At 44.6% G+C, this 24,096-nt stretch overlaps 1 protein-coding gene across 1 annotated transcript in view; it reads right to left on the reverse strand.

Moving 5' to 3' along the window:
• Positions 1-213: 213 nt before the first annotated feature.
• ARF4 (ARF GTPase 4) overlaps positions 214-24,096 on the reverse strand; it is a 144,810-nt gene continuing 120,927 nt past the window's right edge. Inside the window, exon 6 of the mRNA XM_069643680.1 lies at positions 214-1,422. Coding sequence (XP_069499781.1) covers positions 1,336-1,422 — 87 coding nt within the window. The 3' untranslated portion in view covers positions 214-1,335. The remainder of the gene's footprint in view (positions 1,423-24,096) is intronic.

The raw sequence follows: 24,096 nt of genomic DNA on the forward strand, positions 1-24,096 counted from the left end.
AACACTGCACATTACCATCATTTCCTCTGCCAGGGAGATGGATATTGAATGACATGCAGGTGGCCCAAAGGGCAAAAACAGGGTAAATCAGGTCATGCATGTGAGGGGAATATTCTCAAAATGTCCCAGAGAGGTGTGCAGCATCTTGTAAGGGCTGTTACAATTATTCGATTTGTGAATGAGATTGATGCTTCTGGGTTTATAACAAAAGAATTCACTGAAAAACCTTAACATTTTATTTTTAATTAGGAATTACAATTCAAAGGGGTAATAAAAGAAATGTCCATTATTGAATTTGAGGACTTTCCGAAAATCTTGCTTCATGAAGATATATGCTCAAACAGTAAACCAATCTTCAGAACTATGGTACAATTGGGTAGAAAACAGTCAAGCTAAGATGTTCACATGCAACATAGTAAGTACAATATGAAAAAAGAATTTGCTGAATTTTTAAAAACCTCAAAATGAGCTTTCTGTAACCAGCACAGAACATATTTTATCAATCTGATCCAATTCACAGGAATGTTGGATTAACAAAAGGAGGGTGAATAAAAACGTTCCTCAGTGCATTTTATTTGAAAATAGTGTTTTGAAAAACATCTTTGTGACTGACATGAGCAACAGTACAGTTGTTTTTGGCAGAGGAGATAAATAAATAGAAATGGAATGCAACACTTCAGCAAATGATAGAGCAAAAAAACAGGGCAACAGAAAAGTAAAATGGCACATGGAATCTCTAAAAATATCCCTTTATTGGGGCATCAAAGTAGTCCGGAAAAAAGAAACAATTTTAAACTTCATTAAGTAGATTTTACTATCTGCACAGAGTTGAAAATTCACATAGGCTTCTTGAAATGGCTAGCGGCACGAAACCGCAACGCACAAAAAAAAAAATAAAATAAACAGACTACCTCACACCAGTCTGTATTTAGGAACAATCTAGAAAGCCAGTGCAATAATACCAGCTACATAGATTGCATATAGAATAAGAATGTGAGCTGGTCAAGTGCAATTATATTTTAAGCTAGAAGGATAAAGACAAGTGTGTGTGGAAAGGCTACTGTCCAACAGTACAACAGTAGAATTACTGCATACAAGCTCTTGGCATTAGAGGAAATAAAATCAGAACACCTCCTCTGTGTATAAATTATCTTTAACCTTTGCATATTACTGCAGGCATAATATGCAACTCTGTAAACACTTGGCAACATAATCTGAAACACTTTGCTGCAAATCCAGTTGTGGGTTCAAATCAAGACGCAAACCGGTTTTGTTGCAACAAGTCAAGATTGCTTCCATCAAAATGTCCTTTAATTAAAAAATATTACATTTGTTTTAGCGCTTTGAGAGCTCGTTTGACAGCCAGTCAAGACCTTCATAAAGACCGGTTCCTTGTGTTGCACATGTAGCTTGCACATACCACTATAAAAAAAAGAAAATCCATGTTTAGTACATTTTATCATTACTCTAGTAGTGCAAGTCTCAACAAAGCCAGCATTTAATTCAAAAATACAATACTGAAATCAACTCCACAAAATTTAACTCAAAAACCTGTTAAAATATCTAACCTTTGCTTCCATAAAACAGATTATGGTCAATTACAGCAAAAATAAAGTTAACCATGAACAAAACAGTAATAGAAAGTTCAACTACTTCGTCAAGTTTTATAGCATCGTCAAAAAACGTCATATACTTTGTAGTACATTTAAACCAATGGATGACCGGAAAATTCCATTAAACAAAAAGCAATAATATAGGTATTAAGAAAATGTTATAACTCAAACTAAAAAAAAGACATTTTTACTTACCGCTTACTGTTCAAACATTTCTTTCTTTCTTTCATTGATTCATATACTCTCAATACTCGCCTGTACATATTTAGAAAGCCATATGGAGAAAGACAGTCAGAGACCTCATTTTAGGTCATTTGCCCACAGAGGTGGATCATCATGGGCTCTGCCTACGAAGATTATGTTAGATTCTTAAACATGTTTTGCGTCAACCCTCCCATAAGGTGGATCACATGTGAATCTTTGAAAGATACGGGACCCAGGCGATCAGTTAAATAATGTATTTCTTCAGCTTTCGATCTTTTGTGGATTCACATACTTCGATTACATTACAATGCTTCGATTATATTACAATGCAAGTCCAGCTCTTACCATGCGCAGGCTGTAAACCTCACTCCTTACATAATAGATGTTGCAACACCACTTGTGCCAGCACAGATTGTGAACTTGCACCTGTACAGATGCAATCCTATTTGGTAAAGGTAAGCAACATAATCCTAGTCACCACCAGGCAAATGCTAGGGAGACATGAAATGCAGTCATTGCTGCTCTGCTCCTGCTAGATTGTACAGTCAGGCTTCCCAGGAGTGGCTTTCTTGTATTGTTGCAGGAAACAATACATCTAGAAATACCCTTGCTAGGGAGAATGCTCAGAAATGTGCTAATTCGTATCTACCTTAGAGACCCCCCCAGCTCTTTTTGCTGAACTTTGTACTTAATTCCATTTGTTTTCTGTGTTTTTTTAACTTTGGAGTCTGACAAACCCCATAGGCATCATCTTTACATTGTGTAAAGCACCTTCAGTGCAGTGGCACAGGGAAGTCTCGTAGATTTCGCAAAGATTTAAATACCTTCTCTTGGATAAAGTACTGTTTCCAAGACCAGTGAAGTGAAATTGACTTTACTTACAATGTGTAACTTTCTAGACCGAGCACACACTACCTTACAATAGGGTGCTAGAGGGGTTACTTAGTATCCCCTTTGTCTAGTTTCTCATGTAACATTTGTTACCCTTTCTACAATTAATGGCTGGTGGCTGTGGTTTACTTTTTACTACCATTGTGTGTTTTTACCGTGGGCTGCAATTGCGGCCTTGGTAAAGCACCCATGGGTGCCCATCTTGTCAAAATGGCCCTGGTCGTCTTTTTTCACCATTTGCCGGAAAGGTCCTGCTCAACATTTACTCTGCGCGTCAAACCAGGTTTCGTCCTTCTATTCATTTTGCCTTTGGTGGGATTCAATTCACAAGCGAAGCCTGCCTCTGGCTCCAGGGTGTCTGGCAGGGGCAGGAAGCGAGGGAGGTGCCTGAAACTCCCTGTGCTTAGTCTCCTAGGAGACAGAAATGCACTCTTAGGTGATTGGCCGGCTGGCTGTCCGGCAAGGACAGCCACCCTGCTGGGTGACTGAACTAGGGTGGAATGAATGGGAGAAACCTGCATAAAAAGGCAAGCCTTTTTGGCTTGGAAGGCAGAGTCAACCACTGGACGAAGGAATCCGAAGAACAACTTGGGAGAGACGCCTGCTGCAACTCCTGGACCGTTTGTTTGCCCGGTGAAACCCTGCTTCTGTGCTAAAGCTCCAAATTCATTTCGACTAGAGAAGCCCTGTAAAGACGACTTCTCCCCTTGAGTTGGTGGGACCAGTCAATTCCAACATAAGCCACCTGGACAACCTCTCGAAGCTGGTTTTATTTCCACTGCAGTTGCTGCAGGAACCAAAGAGCCAGGGAGAGGCACACCAGATCGCGTGCGTTGCTTTTAAGTTGGCCAAGAGCTCCAGGAAGATCCTACGGGCTCCCAGGAAGCAGGACTGACCAAGCCTGAGCCACCTCAACAGGGTGCTGGACCCCAGATTCAAGAAAAGCCCAGCTCAACAGCCAAGAGTCAGCGGTGGTGCTATTTGCTGAGACACGAGGAGTTGAAACCACAAAGTGCCACTGAATGGAAGTTAACCTCTGGGACCACTACACACAATTAGGACTACAGGTGTCAGCCAAACCAACCTTTGGTACAAGTCTGTACCACAGTTTTTGCTAGCGAGCTGAGCAGCCAGGCTTATCTCAAGAGTGAATGTGAGCAGTACAAGTAATTACACAGAGGACTTTCAATCACAGTGGTTGAAGTAAACACTAAACACTTTAATTTATTACACAATCATTTAGAAAACATTTCACTAGAAGACAGCATATTATATACCAATACACTTCAATACAAAACTTCGAGCTCCCCTGATATAGGAGCCAAATGGCAGTTCAGTTACTTAGGAGTGAGCAAAAGGGGCAAGGTAAGTAGAATAGATCACATACTTGTTAACAGTGCAAATAGTTTCAATTCACCAGAGGAGTTCAATTTAAGTCAATAGGCCAGGCCAAAGTCAATGGGCTAGTGTTCTGGATAGGAAAGAGCAGTTCTCGTATCAAACGGTAAAGTCTTTGCAAAAGTTCTCAGACGTAGTTTAGGTGAAAGTGACTCATGTCGGGTCACAAGCTGATTAGGCCTGCAAGCTGGTAAAGTTTCACAAACTTTCTCCGCGAGAGTGGCGTTCTCTCAATCAGTTTGGCACAGTACCTTATTATGAAGAACAAAATGCAGCTGAAGATGTTGGTTCCCGGCAGGTCCTGCAGATCTCACTGTTCTTGAGCCTCTGTGGGGGGGGGGGCAACGAACAAGGACGTCGGGGGACTCCTTCACTGTACGGGATCGTTGAAAAAGAAAACAAGATGAAGTCACTTCAGTTCCAGAATGGTATCCAGGTGGTTTACGAGTTGATTGGTCCCACCAATTCAAAAGGAAGAATTAGTCCTTGAAGGGGCTTCTCTGGCGAGATGAACTTGGCCAATTCGGACCTGCAGCAGGGCTTCAACGGGCAAACCAACGGTCCAGGATTTGCAGCAGCCGTCCTCTTCCAGCTAGTCTTCGGTTCCTTCATCCAGTGGTCGACTGCTTTCCAGTCCAAGAGACCCACCTTTTAAACAGTTCTCTCCCTTTCATTCCAGCCTAGCTGTCACTCACACAGCAAGGTGGCTGTCCTTGCCGGACAGTCAGCCAGCCAATCACACCAGAGTGCATTTGGGGCTCCTAGGAGACTAAGCGCACAGGGAGTTTCTGGCACCTCTCTCACTTCCTGCCCACCCCAGACACCCAGATGCCAGAGGGGGTCTTCAGTCCTGAAGCCCGCCAAAGGCACACGAACAAAGGGACCAACCCTGGTTTGGCGCGCAGAGACAAACACTAGAAGGACCTCTATATTAAAAAAAAAAAAAAAAAAAACAACTGCAAAAAAAGAAGACCGGGACCGGTTTAAACAAAGGCACCACCTTGAAAAATATGGCTCCCGTGATTTTTAGCTACCGGTGTTCGCGGTTGGGAAAAATCATGGAAGTTTGTTGTAAAACAACTGCCACCAGCCTTTTCAATAGCAAAGGGTAGCATTTGACTGCTAGATGAGTATTTAGACACACGGGATATACTTGTTGCGTAACCCCTCGTGTTCTCAGTGGAGACTTGTCTAGGTTGCTTCTGTAGAGTTGCGAACAGCTTCTTTACCTCATAAGCCTAACCAGCTTGTGGCCCTACTTTGATATCTTCTTTTCTACAATTGTGCAAGACTTTAGCTACCTGCAAGAATTGCTTCAGCTCACCTTGACTTTTGTCCAATTGACTTTGGCCTGGCTCCCTGAATAATAATTCTTCCCTCTGACTGCGTTTAGCCCTCCTTCCAGGAAGGGGTTAATTTACTTTGCATTGGGGTTACCAAAAGTACTTTCCTGCTTCAGAATATTTGTGAGATCTCTTGTTTTAGTCCAATAACTTTTTTCTTTCACTTGCTCCTAAGTATTGCCCTAAATGCATCAGTGAGATATTAATGTCCACAGTGTCCTATCTATTGAAGTCCCCTGAGGGTGTAGGAAGAATCTGTGTGCCATCCCAAATGGCTATTTGCTGATTTAGGGGAACTCAGAGTGTGTATTTTGGAGTGTATTTGTTGTTACCATTATATTGCCCCTTCTGAAGGCTTACTCAAACTGACTTGTTAAATCAATAATTGTTTAATCAAGAAACCTTGTGTGTAAGAGTGTATTTGAATACTTGTCACTGTGAATCTCTGTTTAACTCCTCTAGAGCTCACATTGACCCCCGTCTTGAGGTACGCCTGCCTACTCAACACGCTACCAACCTGTGTAGTACAGACTGCTACCAAAGGTTGGGTTCCTATTGCCAGGAGGTCAGGGTTGTTGTAGTGTACCCAAAGGGTACTACTGCATAACAAGCCCTCCAAAGGCAAGACAAACAAAGGGATCAAATTTGTCTCAACGCACAGAGTAAAAGCCAAGAAAGACCTCACAAACATAAAACTGCGAAAAAAGAAGATGGGTGCCCATGTTGACAAAATGGTCACCCATGGGTGCGGTACTGCTGCGGAGGGTTCAGCCTGCACAGAAAAACAATGGTAGGAAAAATTAAACCACTGCCACCAGCCATTTAAAGTAGTGAGGGGAACAAAAAATGTTCCATGGGAAAGTAGTACAAGGGGCTACTAAGTAACCCCCAGCAATCCACATAAGGTGGTGTGTGCTGGACCTACAAAGAGAAAAGGTAAGTAAAGTCAATTTCACTTTACTATTCTTGGGAACGCTAGTACACCCAACAAAAGGTATTTCACCCTTAAGAGAAATTCAGAGGGTTTCTCAGTGACAATGCACTGAAGTTGCAGTGCATCACCCAAAAAAAAGCAGATGCCTATGGAGTTTGTCAGACTCCAAAAGAGTGAAAACATAACATCCAAATCAGGTAAAAACCCATGAGAGGGAGGACAAAGGTCCCACTCACGAGTTAAAATAAAAACAAAAAAAAACCTAAGTCCAGCAAAAGAGATGGGAGTCTCCAAGGTTGAAGGGAATAAGCACAGAAAAGAAAATTCTCTCCAACAAAGGCTCCTAAAAATGGTAGTCAAAAACTGAAGTGGAAATCTGACACCACCTGGGAAAGGTAGCATAGGTCAGCCATCAAAACCACATTGTGCCTATTAAATATTGTATAGGGCTCCTTTGGAGAAAATGTCTGGTTGTTTTGGCTTTGAAAGCGGACCCCCCCCCCCCCCTCCCACCCTCTTGTTGAGGTAGTGCATTGTTGCCATGTTGTCCATCATCAGGACATTCTTCTACTGTATGGAAGGCAAAAAGGCCACCAGTGCCAGTCTAATCCCCCGCAGCTCAAAAAGGTTTGTGTAGTCTTGAATATGATGGGGACCAAAGAACGTGGATCTTCAGATCCCTCATGCAAGCTCCCCATCCCAGGGAAGAATCCAGGACTACAGTTCCAGCCAGGGTTGTCAAAAAGGTTACACCTGTGATACCTTCTGCTAAGGACAGGACCGGGGAAGGGAACTTTACACCTGCTTTTGTGAAAACCGGCATCCCTGTTTTTATTTATTTAATTTGTAAAGCGCACAAACAACCCAGAAGCATTGAGGCGCTGTTGCAGGTACAAGTCCAGAACAAGCTTTGTCATACGATTGTGATTTTAGACATGAAAAAACAAGGGTAGCATTGGTGCAGTTGCAATTGTAGGACAATTACATAAATTGAGAACTTATATAGTGTGTTAGAGATGGCGATCATTGTTTGACAGGTAGATCAGTGTGCAGGTGGTGTTGCATGTTTAGGAGAACAGCTGAGTTTTGAAAGCTTTCCGAAAGATCCAGTAGAATTTCTCAGCCCTCAGGTGGGTGGGAGGTCATTCCAGAGTTTGCCTGTAGTAGGGGAAGCTTGAAGCTCCGGCTTTGCGTTTCTAATTTGGGCACGACGGGTCGATCAGTGTAGGGGGTCCTAGTATGTCTTGAAGCATGAACTTTGGATAAAGGTATTGGGGTGCTGTAATGGAGAGGCACTTGTGGGTAATGTAGAGTGTTTTAAAGGTGATACGCGCCTGGATGGGGAGCCAGTGTGCTTCTCTTCTAGCTTTGGAGATGTGTTCTCTTTTCGAGCTATGGAAGGCTGCTCCCAAAGCATGGTTGTGGACTTGTAGTTTTGGGATTTTTCCAGAGGAGGTGCCCGAGAACAGGACATTGGATATGGAGGTCTGCTTAAGGCATGGTTTTGGACGGCTTGTAGTTTTGGGATATTGCCAGAGGGGGTGCCCGAAAATAGGACATTGAAGTAGTCTATCTTGGAGCCTATGATGGCATGGGCAATTGTTGGTGAGGAATTTTTGGTGAGGAAGGGTCTGGCTCCGCTGAGGACTTTAGTGGCAAAGGCTGCAGAAGAGGCAAAGCACTTGTTTAGTGAGAGAAGCGTTGAGGTAAACTCCTAGCGTCTTTACCAAGGATGAGACGGGAATCAGGCACATTTTCAATCCGGAAGGCAGTGTACTGATTGTTTGAGGGCATATGGTGAACCTACAATTAGGATTTCTGTCTTGTCGCTGTTGAGACAAAGAGGATTAGCTGCCATCCATTCCTGTATAGTAGAGTACATGTTGAGGGTGGTGGAGCCATCCGAGTAGTTGCCTGAAGGAGGGATCAGGATTGGAGTATCGGCATAGTTGGTGTAGGCTATGCCGAGGGTGTAGGATGTGAAAGAGTGGCCTGGTAATGATGTTGTAAAGGGTCAAGGCGATGCAAGACCCTTGAGAAACACCACTGGTGATGGGAGATGGCAAGGCGTTAGCAGTCTCCGAAAAGACCCCCATTAACCTACCTTCCAAGAAGGAGGCAATTCAGGCTGTGGCGGGTGGAGAGAAATAAGCGCAAGTGGTGAGGTGGCGGCAGAGGATTTGGTGGTTAACCAAGTCGAATGCCGCAGATAGGTCTAGGAAGAGGAACAGGGCAGAGTTTCCTTTATTCCTGATCTCATCCAACTGATTCTTTAGGTTGACAATGGCATTTTCAGTCCCCTGCCCTGGGCGGAAGCCAGATTGACGCATACCTAGGATTTTGTTGTCCTCCAGGAACTGGTGACACTGCAGGTAGGCTGCGCAGTCAAGGATTCTTAGCAGGAAGAGGACAGTGGTGTGGTGATTGGCCTATAGTTGGATGGAATGGCAGGGTCAAGTAAGGTTTTCTTTTTCAAGGAGGACCCATGCCTTTTCGGTCATAACGACTAAGGAGTCGGTTGTAGTAGGACCCCTAATATAGAGGGGGTGGGAGGTATGGGGGAGTCTGAGGACGAAATCATTTCTCCACCCGGGGGTTAACTGCCCGAGTGAGACAGGGACAGCAAGGGATAGCTTGGCTAGTTGGATTCTTCTCCTTGTGGATATCCTCCAAAGTCAGAGTCTGGAGCGGCTTCGTGCGTCGCAATTTTAAAATGGACAGCTGCTCTTTTTAAAATGGAACTGATCATCTGGTCATCCAGAGGGGACGACTCTTTGTGGAAGGGTAGCAGGGGGATCCAGACAGATGGCGTCTGGGTCGACAGTATGTGTCGGTGTAAGCCAGGACCCTGATCCTCCGCCTGGGCCCAGTCTGGGTCCTGATCCTGATCAAAAGGGTTAACCTTCATAAGATTCCTCCTGGTTTGGGTCTTATGGGACCTGCAAAATGTCTTCTTGGTGTCCCTGTGCATCGGTGGGGAGCCTCTGCAATTTGCAGGGGATGGGGCAAGAGTCCAATTTCCTAGGTCTCTTAGGTATTATAGCGGTCTGGGAAGTGACTGAACTGGGACATATTGTCCATGTATTGCTCAAACTTACCCTAGTACATAGAGCATAAACTGAATGGTCAGGAAGAGGAAAGGGGTCCTCAAAGTGGGAGACGTTCCTAATAAGGCCTTAGAGAGGCTGCAGTGCTTCAGAATAGTCCTCTTGACGACAGGGGGTGCTCCGATACTCCTTGGCCGCCGAGATAATCTCAGAAAGGCTTTTGCGAAGTTTTGGCGGCTATATAGAGGGTCTCGAGTCGCTGTCAGCGACCCCCCCCGGCACTTGTGCGCTGTTAGATGGGGCACGGCGACAGGATTTTCTAGAGAGATAGCCTGTTCCAGAAGGGTGCCCAGTCGCATGATGTTGCGTGGAGGGCATCGAACCGCACAGTTCAGCGGGTGACACTTAACCCTTAAACGGTCCTGTGGGTGTTGAATTGATGTAGTAACCCTGGGGAGACTACACAACCCTTGTCCTCTGGGTATTAGGTAACCCACCTATTGCTATAGGCCTGTACTACACAAGTTGCTAGTGTGACTGAGGAGCCAGGCTTAGCTCAAGCGGGGTAAATGTGAGCTGTAGCAATGAAATCCACCAAAACAAGCTGGACAGAGACAACCCCTAGAACCGACTAAGGGAAACTCCTACAACAACAAGAGAGACGCTAGATGGAATAGGACACAAGCAAAAACCTCTGTAGAACAGAAATTGGCAACCTCGCCCACCCCATGAGCGCTACAAAGGGTGATACTTGGATGGAATTGTGAATGTTAGCAGTGGAACATTTGGGCAGAGTTGTGGACGTTGGCATGCGCCGGCAACGGATGAAGCTTTGAATGATGGCAGGTGACGTGCCTGGACGTTGTTGCAAGCGTTGGCATGTACCACACTTGGATAGGGTTATGAGCGGTAACCCGCGCGAGCAGCTGGGTAGGATTGGAAATGCCGACCACCACATCTGATAGAGTAGCAGTTGACCAATCCTGCATCTGAAATGTATTGGGAATGCTATCAAGGCCAGATTAGGATGGAATTGCGTACACTTGCTTGCCTCACATATAACCGGTTTCAAAGGTGCACATGGGCCAATTTAGACACAGTTGTGAATACTGGTGGGCGTCATATATAGAAGGGATTCTGAATATTGGCCGATGCCAGATCTAGATAGAAATGCAGAGATGCTCACGCGCCACACCTAGAAAGAACGTAGACATTTAGCACATCACTTCCAGACAGCGATGCCAATAACCAACCCACTAACAACTTCCCACTCTGCATACACCTCTCAAACTCTAATCTAAACAACCCTGTGGCACAACAAACTGCACAAACTTCACTACACCGCAACAAAACAGACTCGCACAACACACGTGGTCTACCGACCGAAAACACCAAGCCCAGCGAATGGTGTCAACCGGGTTGAGGCGGTCAACGGCCCATCACTGCTCTTGCACTTTTCCCACTTATTCCAACTAACTCAACCCCCTTCCCTTTTCAGAGCCGCCAGAGCGCCAGGGGACTGCGCGGTACAAATATCCTTTAACATTTACACTCAAGGTTTGTAGTTAAAATAATAATTAAAAATGACCATTAAATAAATTAAGCATTTGTTAAACAAGGGTAAATATATGAAGCAATCAAGTAAACTTTATAATACGTGTTCAGAATTAAAACAAAGCTAGTAGATACTCTTTAGTAGGTGCTTCTTACAAGTTCCACACCCTGAGGTGACTTCACCAACTAGGACAGTCATTGCATTCATATATCACTAGTAAGCAATTTAAATCTTCCAATGAAGCCTAGCTAAAAACCTTTCCCAGCAATATTAGTTTAAAACCAATGCATCACCTATGAGGGACAGTAAAAATCAAAGTCAAATGGAATAGAAGAGTCTGCAAGGAGCCAGGACAGCCAAAGTCAATTTGAGCAAAGTCTATGGAGTGGAGGCACTTAGATAGTAAAAGTCTTGCACAAAGTTAAAATTTGTTGAAGAAAAATCAATGTAGGGTCACAAGCGGTTACACTTGTGTAGGGTAGAGTGAAATCAACTCTAGCAAAGAAGCTACTGCAAGTCTCAACTGAGAAGAGCAAGCTACAGACACTGAGGTAAGTCAGAACAGTACCTTTGGTTAGAAGAGGGTCCAGCTGGTTTCCGTCTGGATGCAGCGATGCAGATCCTGTGTTCCTGGGCTTCAGTCGTAGGTACGAGAGGGAGGATGTCTGGGGACTCCTGCGGCAGCAATTTGGAGGTCGGCGGCAGCTACGGGCTATTTTCAGATCAGCAGCACTTTGCGGATTGAGCGCTCGGTAAACAGCACCACTGCGGATCTTGGATACCGGTTGGGTTGCCGTCACTCTTTCAGTCGTCAACTCTGGCGAGAGGACTCTAGCTCTGGTCGTCCTGTTTCTGGAGGGTCCTGTGTAGACTGCTGGAGCTTCTGGACGGATTACAGACATTGCAATAGAGTACGGATTTCTCGCCCATGGCACTCTGTTCCTGCAGTAGCAAAGAAGTGCGGCCAGTCAGGGAAGGTGGTCTGGTGGAGTTCGTCTCGGGTTATTTGGTCGCACTAACCCAAGGGAAGAAGCCGTCCCTTGTGGAGCTTCTCTTGTCGATCAGAAAAAGGAGTTTCAGCAGAGCAGCAGGGCTTCGCCGGGCAGTTTAACGGTGCAGGTGGATGCAGCAAGCTTCGTTCCGTTTTTTGTTGGGTTGTTCTTCCTAGTGGTCGACTGTCTTCAGTCCCATACCCCTCGCCATTTATGCAGGTTTCTCCCATTCATGCACAGCCTAGCTTCACTCAAACAGCAGGAGGACTGGGTGCATTCAGGTATTCCTAAAGACAAAGGACAGGGTAGTTTCGGGAACCTCCCTCACTTCCTGCCCTTGCACACACACTGGAGCCAGAGGCAGGTTTCAGTACTGAAGCCCGCCAAAGGCAAAACGAAGAAAGGGCTCAAACCTGGTTTGGCGTGCAGAGTAAAACCCAAGACCGACCTCACAAACTGAAAATGGCCAGAAAAGACGACCGGGGCCATTTTGACAAAATGGTCATCTATGGGTGCTATACTGCAGCTGAGGATTCAGCCTGCAGTAGACCAGTACAGTGGCAGGAAAATTAAACCACTGCCACCAACCATTTAAAGTAGTGAGGGTAACAAACAAATGCGAGTAGGTAGGATAAGGGGCTACTATGTAATCCTCCCAACACTCCTACTGGTGCTGTCTGGTTCCATAATTTGTTTTGTTACTGTTCTTTTGGTTCTTTGTACGTATGTATTAGAGTTGGGTAGATTGCGTCTTCTTTTCATCGCAAATCTTGGAATCTCCATCCGAGATTGACCTACATTCAAAACAGGGCAAAGTTTTAGTACTTCCTTTTTAATTTGGTTAACCATCGGCAAAAAACAAAACTGCTGCGATAGTCTCGCTGGTTTCAGTTCTTCTCCCATGCTTTTCCATGGCTATGTCTCTGGGAAGGTTTCTTGCTCTTTTTTTGTCTCGCTTGAGGACACGTTTGGGGTATCCACGGCCAAGTAATTTGTCAGCCAACTTGCTGGATTGTTGCTCATAGTTGCTGAGGCTCAGTTCCTCCTGTACCTGAGGAACTGTCCAAATGGAAGATTGTTCCTCAAACTCGATGGATGATATCTATTAAATAGTAATAAGGAGTTACGGTAGGGCATGCACCCTGTGCCCAATGTAGTGCATGTCCAAACACACAGATCGACCTCCATTAAGATTGGGTGGAGAAACCTTTGGAACCAAAAGACCTTCACCCACTACAACATCAGAAATATAATATTTGATCAGGTGTCCTATGCACAGCATGTGATTCTAAGCAGATTAACAAACATCAGAAACTACGATATGTAGGTAGGACATCCCGCCCTATAAAAATCAGACTGGGCGAACACCGATCCTGCATTAGGACCAAGAAATGGTCGGCTCCAATGGTTGAACACTTCATCCAGAAAAAACATGGTCCAGTAGATTTCACATGGACTATTTTGGAAAAAATTGCTGTACCAAGGAGGGGTGGTAACCTACACACACTATTGTTCAAGAGAACAATTATGGATCTTTCATGTTAAGACAGATAAGATTGGTCTAAATGAACAGACCAGTTGGCAGACATTAGCCACTATTTGGCATCTATGGGGACTTCATTATTCTATCAAGACTCTGGTTCCCCTGCACAATTTAACATGACTAGGCAAAAAACTGTCGAATACCTGTCACCTTACGACAGAAATAGTGGTCTAATCTGACAGACCTGTTGGTAGATTTTAGCCACTATTTGACAACTCGATGATTACATTTCTTGTCCTCTGCTCAACTCAACATGAGGAAGCACATAATGTCTCATTCTGCAACAAGCACAGAAGAAAATCCAGCAAGCCTGGGCAGGCACTGCCTAATTCAGATTTCAAATTTGGAATTACAATAACCATAATATCATTGAGAATAAGTGTTGCAAGCACCACGCAGACATCTAATTATATTAGTGCATCATGAAAACACTAATTGGCAAGGACTTGCTTAACTAGAAGCTAGTTTTACAAGTTACTTGTCCTTTGCTCTACTTAACATGAGGAGGCACAAAAAACTGTCTCATTCTGCAACGAACAGACAGAAACCTAGCAAGCCTGGTCAGGCATTTGCTTAATTTAAATTTTCTTACAGCAATTCGTTACAACAGTGTGGCAATTTATTGAATTGAACCTAAGATAACCACAACATTACTGAGAACTAGTGTTGCAAGCACCACACTCATACATCTAATTATATTAGAACATGATGAAAACACCAACCGACAAGGACTCGCACAACCATAAGGCCATCGGGCAAACTACCCATGTCATTGACTACAACTGTGCATGACTAATTCAGAAAAGGGGGCCATAAAAGAATGAGATTCGTTGTCAGGTGATAGGCACGAAGTAATAGAGTGAGTTTGAATCAACAAAACTCATTAAATAAGCATTAGGTTTTTTTAAACAAAATTTAGCAGATGTGGTGATCACCAATAGTGATCACTTTTGGTGTGACCACAGCTAACATTGATGCAATGTCTCCGGAGTAGCTACTTCCAACTTGGTTGGGCCAATACAGAGACACTCCAAAATGGTCCCCCCGTTTTCACTTCGAAACTCACAACCGCGAGTCATGCATGCACAGAAGTGCACTATGACAAACGTAGAAGTAACTTAGTCAATTCCAAACAAGCCGCAAGAGTGGCTGAGACAACAATCACGGACCAAATGGAGCTGGGATCGTCTCGCTTTTTCCTCAGATAAGAGGTAAGCTACACAGTTCAGCAGGAGATGTCCCGTCTAGACGTGGTCCTAGAGTCAAAAATTTGGCACACAAGTTGTGAAAAGGCAGTCAACACTCTGAGGCATGCAATGTTAAAGACCTTGGCATTAATAATTGATTCTTTTTAACCTGACCAACATTCACCAAACATAAAAAAGATACAATGTGTTTCCCTAGGTTCATTCGGGACGTTAAGGAAACTACGCCCAGAATTAATAAAAACAGTTGCTTTAACTTTAAACTGGTTTTCTAGATCGATTGGCTACAAACGCAATTTGAGTAAGGAACTTTATTATGCCTCCCAGCAGAGAGATGTTCAATTTACACAGAGCACCAGTTACAGACAATCCTTTATGTTCTTCTATCCTGTTTTTTTCACGCACAGGTGCAGTGAGCAGCCATTGCAAAAAACTGTCTCTTTAATGGCAGCACTGTTTGGAGTGCTGCAGCCCTGAAGAAAGTGGTTTAATTCCGTTACCACTGAAACGCGTAGGCCAAATCAGACCTTTGTTAAGCAAAGGACCACTGAGGTGGCTCAAAGGTCTATGCAAGCGGTTAACACTTGACTAAGATATGACATTTTGAGAACACCATTACACAGAATGTCATGTTGGGAAGTGACAAAACAGTTCAGTGAATGAAAGCTTTCCTCATTTGTCACAAACCCAATTAATGGAAGTTCAAGGTGGAGCTCCACAGGACGAGAAAGACCTGTGGACACAGAGGGGCTGTTCTTTATCCCCCTCTGAAGCACTGTGGCGACAAGACAGCACTGGTAAACAGGTGATTCCTGTAGCCTTATTAAGGGTGGCGTTAGAACAGCTACACTACCCTGTGCAGGTTACTAGGGAGAGCCTCGCAGCAACCATTGCAGAGGACTGGTTTGAACGGAACATGTTAGAACACGTTGCGTTTTATGTAGTAAATTGCATCATGTGTCAAAAATTTACTGCTGGGCACACATTGCGAACAGTCCGAGGAGTAATTCCTTGACCAAATGGTCCTTCTCAGCATTTACATATTGATTATGTTGATCTGCTGCAGGATTGTAATGGATATAGGTGTATAATGGTGGTAGTGAGCCCGTTTGAGATGGATTGAAGCTGGTCCATGTACACATCCTGATGCCACTTGCAGTGCACATTTTTTAGTCTGAGAAGCATTTCCTGGATGGAGAGTATGTGAGGTGCTGGGCTCAGATAATGGCCCCCATTTTGTGAATGCAGTATTTGAACAGATGAGCTTATTGCTTAGCATTAAATACGGGTTTTCTTCTGCTCATCACCCGCAAGCGAACGGGATATGCGAGAGACTCCATGGTCTACTCAAAGAGAATAGCGAAGTTGAAATTGACACTGAAGAAGGGGTGGCTGCATTGCCTGCCCCTTGCATTATATACATTGAGATATCAGCCCGGCTCTGACCACCACCTCACACCCCACAAATTAATCACAGAGAAGCGAATGAGAAAGCCTTCGACTCCTCCATCGAGGACTAAGAGCGATACCCAGACAACTGCAGAATCGTTTGAAAATGAGCTACGTGAGTACTTAACATCTATGACCGCTAGGATCTGTCATTTCAGATCAAGTAAAGCGGACGGGGTGCCGATCTCAGAACACAAATTAAGACCATACAGAAACCGGACAGGAGAGACTAGGTGTACCTCAATTGTCTGCTGGAGATAAGGTTCTAATACGGATTTTTACAAGAAAGTGGCACAAGCCAGATTTAGCAGCCCTTTCATTGTACAGGACATTACTCTGTCAGCAGTCAAGGTCGAAGGGAGACTAGCTTGGATATACCTAGGAGATGTGAAGATCTACGCTGGAGAGACCATCGAACCCCCAACCTATTCGGAAGCAAGTCAAGACGAAGTTCAGCACGTGCAGACTCGATCGATGACGTGGAAGGAGGACGCAAAGACTTTCCAGTAGAGAGATGTGTACATCTGGACTGTGGCTCCCCTGAGACACTTTGTAACTGCTATAACAAGGAGTGAGAAAGCGACTTTTCTTGAGCCACAGGAGTTTGACGACATTGGACTGTGGAGTGCTGAGGTAAATGGGAAAATGCCAAATTTAGACTGACGACTGGAAGAGGGAGCAGTTCCCAGACTTGTCTCTCAGTTTCTCTTTGGAGGTGCCCATGGTGCTATCAGATGTGGACATACAGACTACCTCTTGCTGTCTTCATATTTATACTCGAGCTTACCCTGCTCTTGTTTAGAGGAGCACTGATATCCGTACTTTTGTCCAAGATCCTAAAAATGGCCTGACAATTAGACAATTATTGGCAGCAATCAGAACAGATCAGACCATTAACTGAACATCTTTCTGGACGTACAGATGGCCGCGTCTAATGACGATGCCCACAAACTACTTGTCATAATCTTTTACTATTTGCTTCAAGTACACCCTTATCTTGTTTGGCGGAACACAAACACACGCGTTTATGCGAGAGCCTATAAATCGACCTGCAATCAGCAGATTACTTATGCTGATCAGAGAGCAAATTCGACAGCTACTAGAGCACCTAAAGAGATTGCCTGAATAAAACAAGATTTTCCTACCTTAATATTAACTGCAATCATGTGGTCTATTGAGCACATTACAGTTCCAGAAAGTAAGCCAAGTCAACAATCTATGGAGAGACCTCGATGGTGGATCCTAATGTATTGGTGCATAATCTATGCCTGTTCAGCATCCATTATCGCTTTTCTGTTTCTATTGATCCACTCTGTACTTTAATGGTTCCAGAAGGGAAGGAGTTCCTAAACCCTTCCCACTCCAGTTACCTTTGCAGAACTAGACACAGTGAGAAGGCCAAGGCATTATGCGATTGTTTCTACTCCAGTAGCTCATGTGAAGGCACCGATTTCTCTGACAAGTGTTCCTATGATTCACCCTGTAGGAAGGATGGTTACTGATGTATTTCATGAGTTGTTAGCGCGCACACGCTTCTTGCAAAGAAGAGGTCTAAGAAGTGAAAGGGAGGACAATTCCAAATTAAATTATTATTTAGACAGCACAGCACATTTAAGGAACATGTGGTATCAGCCCATGAAAGAAGTGGGAAAAAGAACTTCTAAAGGAGGATTGCTATGTATGTGCACTCCTTAATGCTATGGGAAAGTCTAAGATTCATAGCTATTAAAATAGAAGTCCAAACAGCTCATTTCCGGATTCACCTTGCACTCTGTCATACAAGAGGTCAGTTCCAGGGTCGAACGGCATCCTTGGCATGGGTGACAGTATGGTCATCCCAGAAGAAGATGATTAGGTCTGAGACTTGAAGACAAGAGAAAGAGCACACCAGAAATCATGTGATCAGATATGAACAACCTGGCATGTAGGAAACTGGAATCAGACGGGAGATAAACAAAGCTCAACTGTCAAGGGAAGACCAATTAAGTTTGAAGCTGAATAATAAATAAAAATTAAAAAAGGAGGTTAGATGCGAATCTGGGGAACAGTACTTTCTCCAGATGGATGGGAAGAGGGCATAGTCGTATGCAGAGCTCTGGCAGTAACTGGTCATCACAAGCCAGTTATTGAACAAGTGGAAAATTGATGCAAACCTCTCTAGCCGAGGCTTGCAAAGCTAACATGGGTTGAAGACAAAGGCGGTCATCTACAGATGGTGCCTTTGGCTAGTGCAGAACTATATTTCAGAAACAATGGTACGAGTAAAGTTGCAGAGAATCAACAGTGCAGACTACTCCTTGATGTACCAGGAATGAAAGATGGGAGAGTAGCGATAATCAATCACTATTGGGCCTTTGGATCCAGAGCATACATGAAGCTGCCCAGTGACCGGGGAGGATTATGTTCCATTGTGATGGTTCATGTTCCAGCATTGGTGATTCCAAAAAGGGATCTGAATATTGGCGAGTTTCCTAATGCAGATGCTGACCTGAGGAACAAGAGATTTATTGAACTCCTGAATCGAATGAAGAGAGAATTATTTCTCAGCCAAATCGATAGTCGCTTTTGATGCCATTCCATATGAACAGATTGTTCAGCAAGACTTCTTCAGTGTTTACTATCATTGTTATGCTGGGATACAGATGATGGCGAATACCAAGTGGTTACCGATAAACAGATGAGAGCTCCTGCAATCACCACCACCATAAAGGGATTTAATGCTATCAAGGAGGAGCTAAGAGCCATACGACTGATGTCCCTGGAGAACAGATGTCTTGAATATGATCACAGCTCTGGATAGAGAGGTTTGTGCCAAAACTGGAGAATCATGTTGCACATTTATACCTTCTCACGATGAGAATGGCACCTTGACAGAGGCCATAACGATGCAGACAAACCTACACGTCAAGATGGAAGACGAAGTGGAAGACATTGCTGATGACAGCTGGTTTGCGTCAATCTTCTCATGGCTTCCACAATGGATGGCGTACACTTTCAAGTTCCTTGGAGCCCTGTTGGTGATCATGTTTGGGTTCTGTGTGATCAGCATAATTATCACACAATGCAAGAACACTGCAAAAAAAGGAGTACGAATGAAGATCGATTGATGTCGAATCAGGATTCAAATTTAAAGAATTGACAGATTAAGAAATCAGACTACGTGAAAGCCAGCATTTATGCACCTGATGGAACAAAGTTCCTGTATCCAAAGAACCACAAGTAGTATGTGCGAAGATGGATCTACTGCAGTCGCAATGGACAATCGAATCCTATGACCGGGAGTATTGATGAGCATGGGAAATCAGATGAATGCCTGAAAAGAGTCAAAGATATGGACTCCAAAGAAGCATTTCTAGACGAGGATGTCTTGATGTGAAGATTGAGAGAGTGGTCGATGAATCGCCCAGAGAGGGGAGTGTAGAGGAAGAGCCAAAAGCCCCTACCAGAAGCTCTGCCCCCATGTTGGGAACCGGAAATTGAGACACGTGCAGTACCAGTGAGGATGCCTGTACCACAAAATTCTTTAAACAAGTTATCCATTGAGAAAACCCTATATGCATTCATGAAGAAATGGTGGTCTTCTGGACAGAGTCCTGGAAGAAGTGTGAAGATGAACGAGAAAGGACCAGTGACATCATACGAAACAGAACCGACGCACCCTGAAAAGATACACAAGACGAAAGAACAGACATTCTATAATATCTGAAGGGTAGATGTCAAGGATACGCAACATTTTAGGATCGAAATGAAGATGCTTGTGCAAAGAAGCACAGAAGAAAATGCAAAGTAATTTTACACTTGTACAGAAGCTGATGATGAATGTTGGCCTGATTGGGTGGGGAGGCATGACCAGGCCAACAGTCCTCCTAGAACCGGGGGGAACCGGCCTGCTAGCGTGTGGAATATTCCAGAATGGTATAAGCATGCCAATACAATTCTAGAGGGACACGTAACAGAGCCCTATAGTTTGTATAACTGAGTCGCTATGTATAACGTGACGAAGATGACTTGCACTAGAGGAGGGCTTAGTTGTCCACCTGATGTCACAGACCCAATCACAACCCCGTTAGTATGGAAAGTATGCTTCAATGTTCTCTGTAAGCCTATCACATCACCAAGTAGGTTTTTGTAGTTTGCCATGTAGTGGGACATCAGTGATGATTCATTTTTACAATAAATGTTGGGCTTAGAAATATGTCGAGATCGTGCTTTGCGACGTCCATTGTAACTCCATTTTAGACAATTGCAAATAAAACAGCATTGAGTGTTGCCAACTTCCTGAGTTAGTTTGATTATTGATGTAGGAGTAATTTCTGCATCTCCAAGTATTGCTGCCTCGTATTAAAGGACCAGGTCTATGTGTTCAACGCTACAGTGATTTTCCTTCAGAAACTCTCCAACTTTGTGCAAGACTGTTATCTAAGAAGTGCTTCAGCTCCATAGACTGCACACCAATTGACTTTGGCTGTCCTGGCTCCCTGCAGACTCTTCTAGTCCATTACACTGACATTTTCTGTCCCTCAGAGGTGATAACTTGGTCTTTAACTATCATTGCTGGGAAAGGTTTTGTCTAGACTTCATTTTTTATGTATACTCACATGCCCTGAGAAACTGTTAACCTTTTTCCTTCCCTTAACCTTTCTACAAACCTCAGAATCTACAAAGTGAACTAGTGATATATAAATGCCATTAGTGTCCTAGTTAATGTAGTCACCTGAGGGTGTAGGAATTGTGTAAAATACATCACTAAAGAGTATCTACTAGTGTTGATTCTGGAAAAGTATTTTGAAAAAATTTGATTGTTACATATATTGCCCTTTTTAAAGAATGCTTATTTAAAAACTGATGTTAAATAACAATTTATAACTGAAACCTTGATTATAAGCGTTACTTAGATCCTTGCATTTGTGAATTTCATTGCTACAGCTCAAATTTACCCATCTTGAGATAATCATGGCTGCTCAGTCACACTACCAACTTGTGTAGTACAGGCCTATACCAAAAGGTGGGTTACTGAATACCAAAAGGACAAGTGTTGTGTAGTCTCCCACAAGGTCACTACATCAATTCTTGCCTAACAGACCGCGTCTTCAAAGACTTCCTCAAGCTGACCATGGACAGGCGAGGAGTAACAAACATCCTCATGGTGACCGACTACTTGACTCGGTACGCAAAGGCGTTTCCCACTAAAGATCTGCGCGTCACCACTGTTGCCTGCGTGTTGTGGGAAAAATACTTATTGCACTAAGGCTGGCCAGGATTCATTCCGACCAGGTACTAGACTTTGAATAGACCTTTATCAAACAGATGTTGAGCTGGTGGGCATCAAGAAGACCCATACAAGGCGTGACCAAAGGCTGAGCGATGAGGTGGTGAAGTTCGGCGTTACGAGGCCCGGAGACTGGAGATCCTGAAGAAAAGAGTCCTCTAAGAAGCAGACCAATCGTTTTTGATCCCCAGTGCAGAGGCAGGTGAGAGTGGGGGCAATCCAGATGTGGTACTCCCGAGCCGAAAGGAGCCAATGGAACGAGGGCGGCGGAGCACACACACCACCATTGAGAGCATGGTGGCAGACTGGCGCACTGTTGGGTCTGCGCACACAGCAAGAAGTCCCCACAGGCTCCCAAAGGTAATGGGAACCGGAGGAACGAAGAAAGGCTCCCTTGGGAAGAGCTGGGGAGTTGGAGCACGCACCGGAGGCGTTGCAGCAACGGCAGCCTCTGGAGAGGATCGCAGGTAAGGAGCAATGGGCCCCTACAGTGGTGCTCGTGAACCAAGAAGAGTGAAAACGGACTGAAAGAGGCCACCAGACCCTTGGCCTGACCAGGGGGGAAGCAACAGTACAAATAAAATAAAAGGCACGATCTGGAGACAAGATGTAGCAGTAATGTCAATGCATGGATGAAATTGACAGGCGCAGACGTTCACGCTGAGGAATTGCAGTGTGGGCCTAGTCAAGGAGAGCTATCCTGCACAGTCAGTTAATCAGTTGCCCTGCAGCTCTGGGAACATTGAGTCACGGCAGGTGAGTTGAGCTCCTCAAGGGACTCGCAGGTGGTCTAGCAGCGAGCCTCAGTGGAGCAACACAACAAAAGAAGGTGCAGGGAGTGTCAGGGAGTTAGTATGAGCTTACCCGTTTAGCTCCCAGGGCCGAACAACCCCCCCCCCAGTAACAAACGGAGGACTCCACCAAGGGCCAGTTAGAACCAGCATTTATTACAAAAACCAACAGGGATCGTACAAGACATTCAAAATTCTCCAGAGTCACCGCTCCCAAGCCTGTTTTGTTGCAAAGTAGCATCACAACATGGGCCCTTCCCCAATCACTCTTTCTGGTTGGGTGATCGCACTGGTATACCTTATAGATTGCCTCTATGGATCTTGATTGGCACTTGCATTCCAGGTGGCTGGTGTTAGGCAGAATCCTATGCAGTTCCCTTAGGGAGCACTACAGAAGATTAAGACTACAGGTATGAGCAAGAAAAATCCCCTTTGGTATCAGTCCGCACCACAAAGATTTAGTTGGTAGTTGTGGCTAAGCAGTCAAACTTATCTCAAGAGGGAGATTAGCAGTATTCAGGGGTTTACACAATAGGTATCACAGCACTATGGCACAAGGAAACACTGACCAGGTTTTGTATCAAAAAGAGAATATATAGATGTATTTTATACACATCTAGTTCAACACATAAATCAGAGTTGATAAAGCAAGTTAAGTTTAGTCAAGGAAAGTATATACAACTCCCTAATCAATTGTAGACAAGTTTGCGGTAGAGTGAAAACTGAGCAAAACGGCACAGTGAAAACCAACTACAAATGGCACTCTGGCAATTTAGCGAAAGGGAGGGAAAGCACAAGTTTAACCGAAATATCTTCAGACACCCCCTAGCAACGGTTCCTTGAAGTTTTGTGAACAAGTAATGCACAGTACTACTTAAGCAGAAAGATAAGTAATTGAAAACTGAGCAACATGGCACTTCCCAAGTTAAAACAGTAGCAAGGAAGAGGGGTTTAGAAGATTCATGTGCATCAAAACATTTCTCATTGAGAATCAATCTAGTGAGAACAGATCTAACAAATCAGCCAGAGTCAATAGGCCTGAGCCAGAGTCAGCGGTACAGGACCAAGAGCTTAGGAGCAAACATTTTCTTGTAGCTGCAGTCAAGTCTTTGGTTAACGAATATTGAAAAGGTAGATGCAAGGCGAAAGACAATGTTAGACGAAAGGGCGGCCGACCCAACAAGTAGATAAAGGATTTAAAACACCTTTAGGGCTACCATGCAGAAAGGGAGGCCTGGCGGAACAAAGTACCTTTGAATGAAGAAGTGGCTCCTGCGGTGGCGTTTGTTTCTGGTAGTTCCTGCAGTTCGGGGGATCTGGCAGAGCAAGAGAGGCCCTCGTCGTGGAGGGAGGTTCGAGTTACTGCACTACCCAGGGATGAAACCAGCCACGGTGCTGCCCAATGAAAAAAAAGGTATGCTCTTTTAAATCGCGGTCCGGGTGGATGGCTATCTGGCCTCCAAGTGCTGGGCACTGGCGATTCGACCAAGGCAGGTCCGAGGAAGCGACTGGTGAACTGGTTGGTCGCACCAGCTCAAGGGAAGAAGGCTTTTGAGAAGAAAATCTCTCGTCGTGTGGAAGAAAAGTGGCGAGACGCTGAAGCAAGGATTCACCGTTGGTGCAGGTGCTGAAGATGTCCGTGGCTTCTCTCCCCTTCGTTTCCGTAGTTCCAGTGGCGACGTCTTGCTCTTCCAGTCCTCAGGACCCTGCTTTTATCCAAAAAGAACCCCATTCATACAGCCTAGCGTCACTCTCACAGTGGAGTGGTCCTCTTGGCGGGAGACCCTCCAGCCTATCAGGATAGAGTGCAACATGGGTTGCGGAGGCAACCCTGTCCAGGGGGTCTACTCCCCCTCCCACAC

Source organism: Ambystoma mexicanum, chromosome 2p, assembly GCF_040938575.1.
Source record: "Ambystoma mexicanum isolate Mex_15411 chromosome 2p, UKY_AmexF1_1, whole genome shotgun sequence".
Lineage (NCBI taxonomy): Eukaryota > Metazoa > Chordata > Amphibia > Caudata > Ambystomatidae > Ambystoma > Ambystoma mexicanum.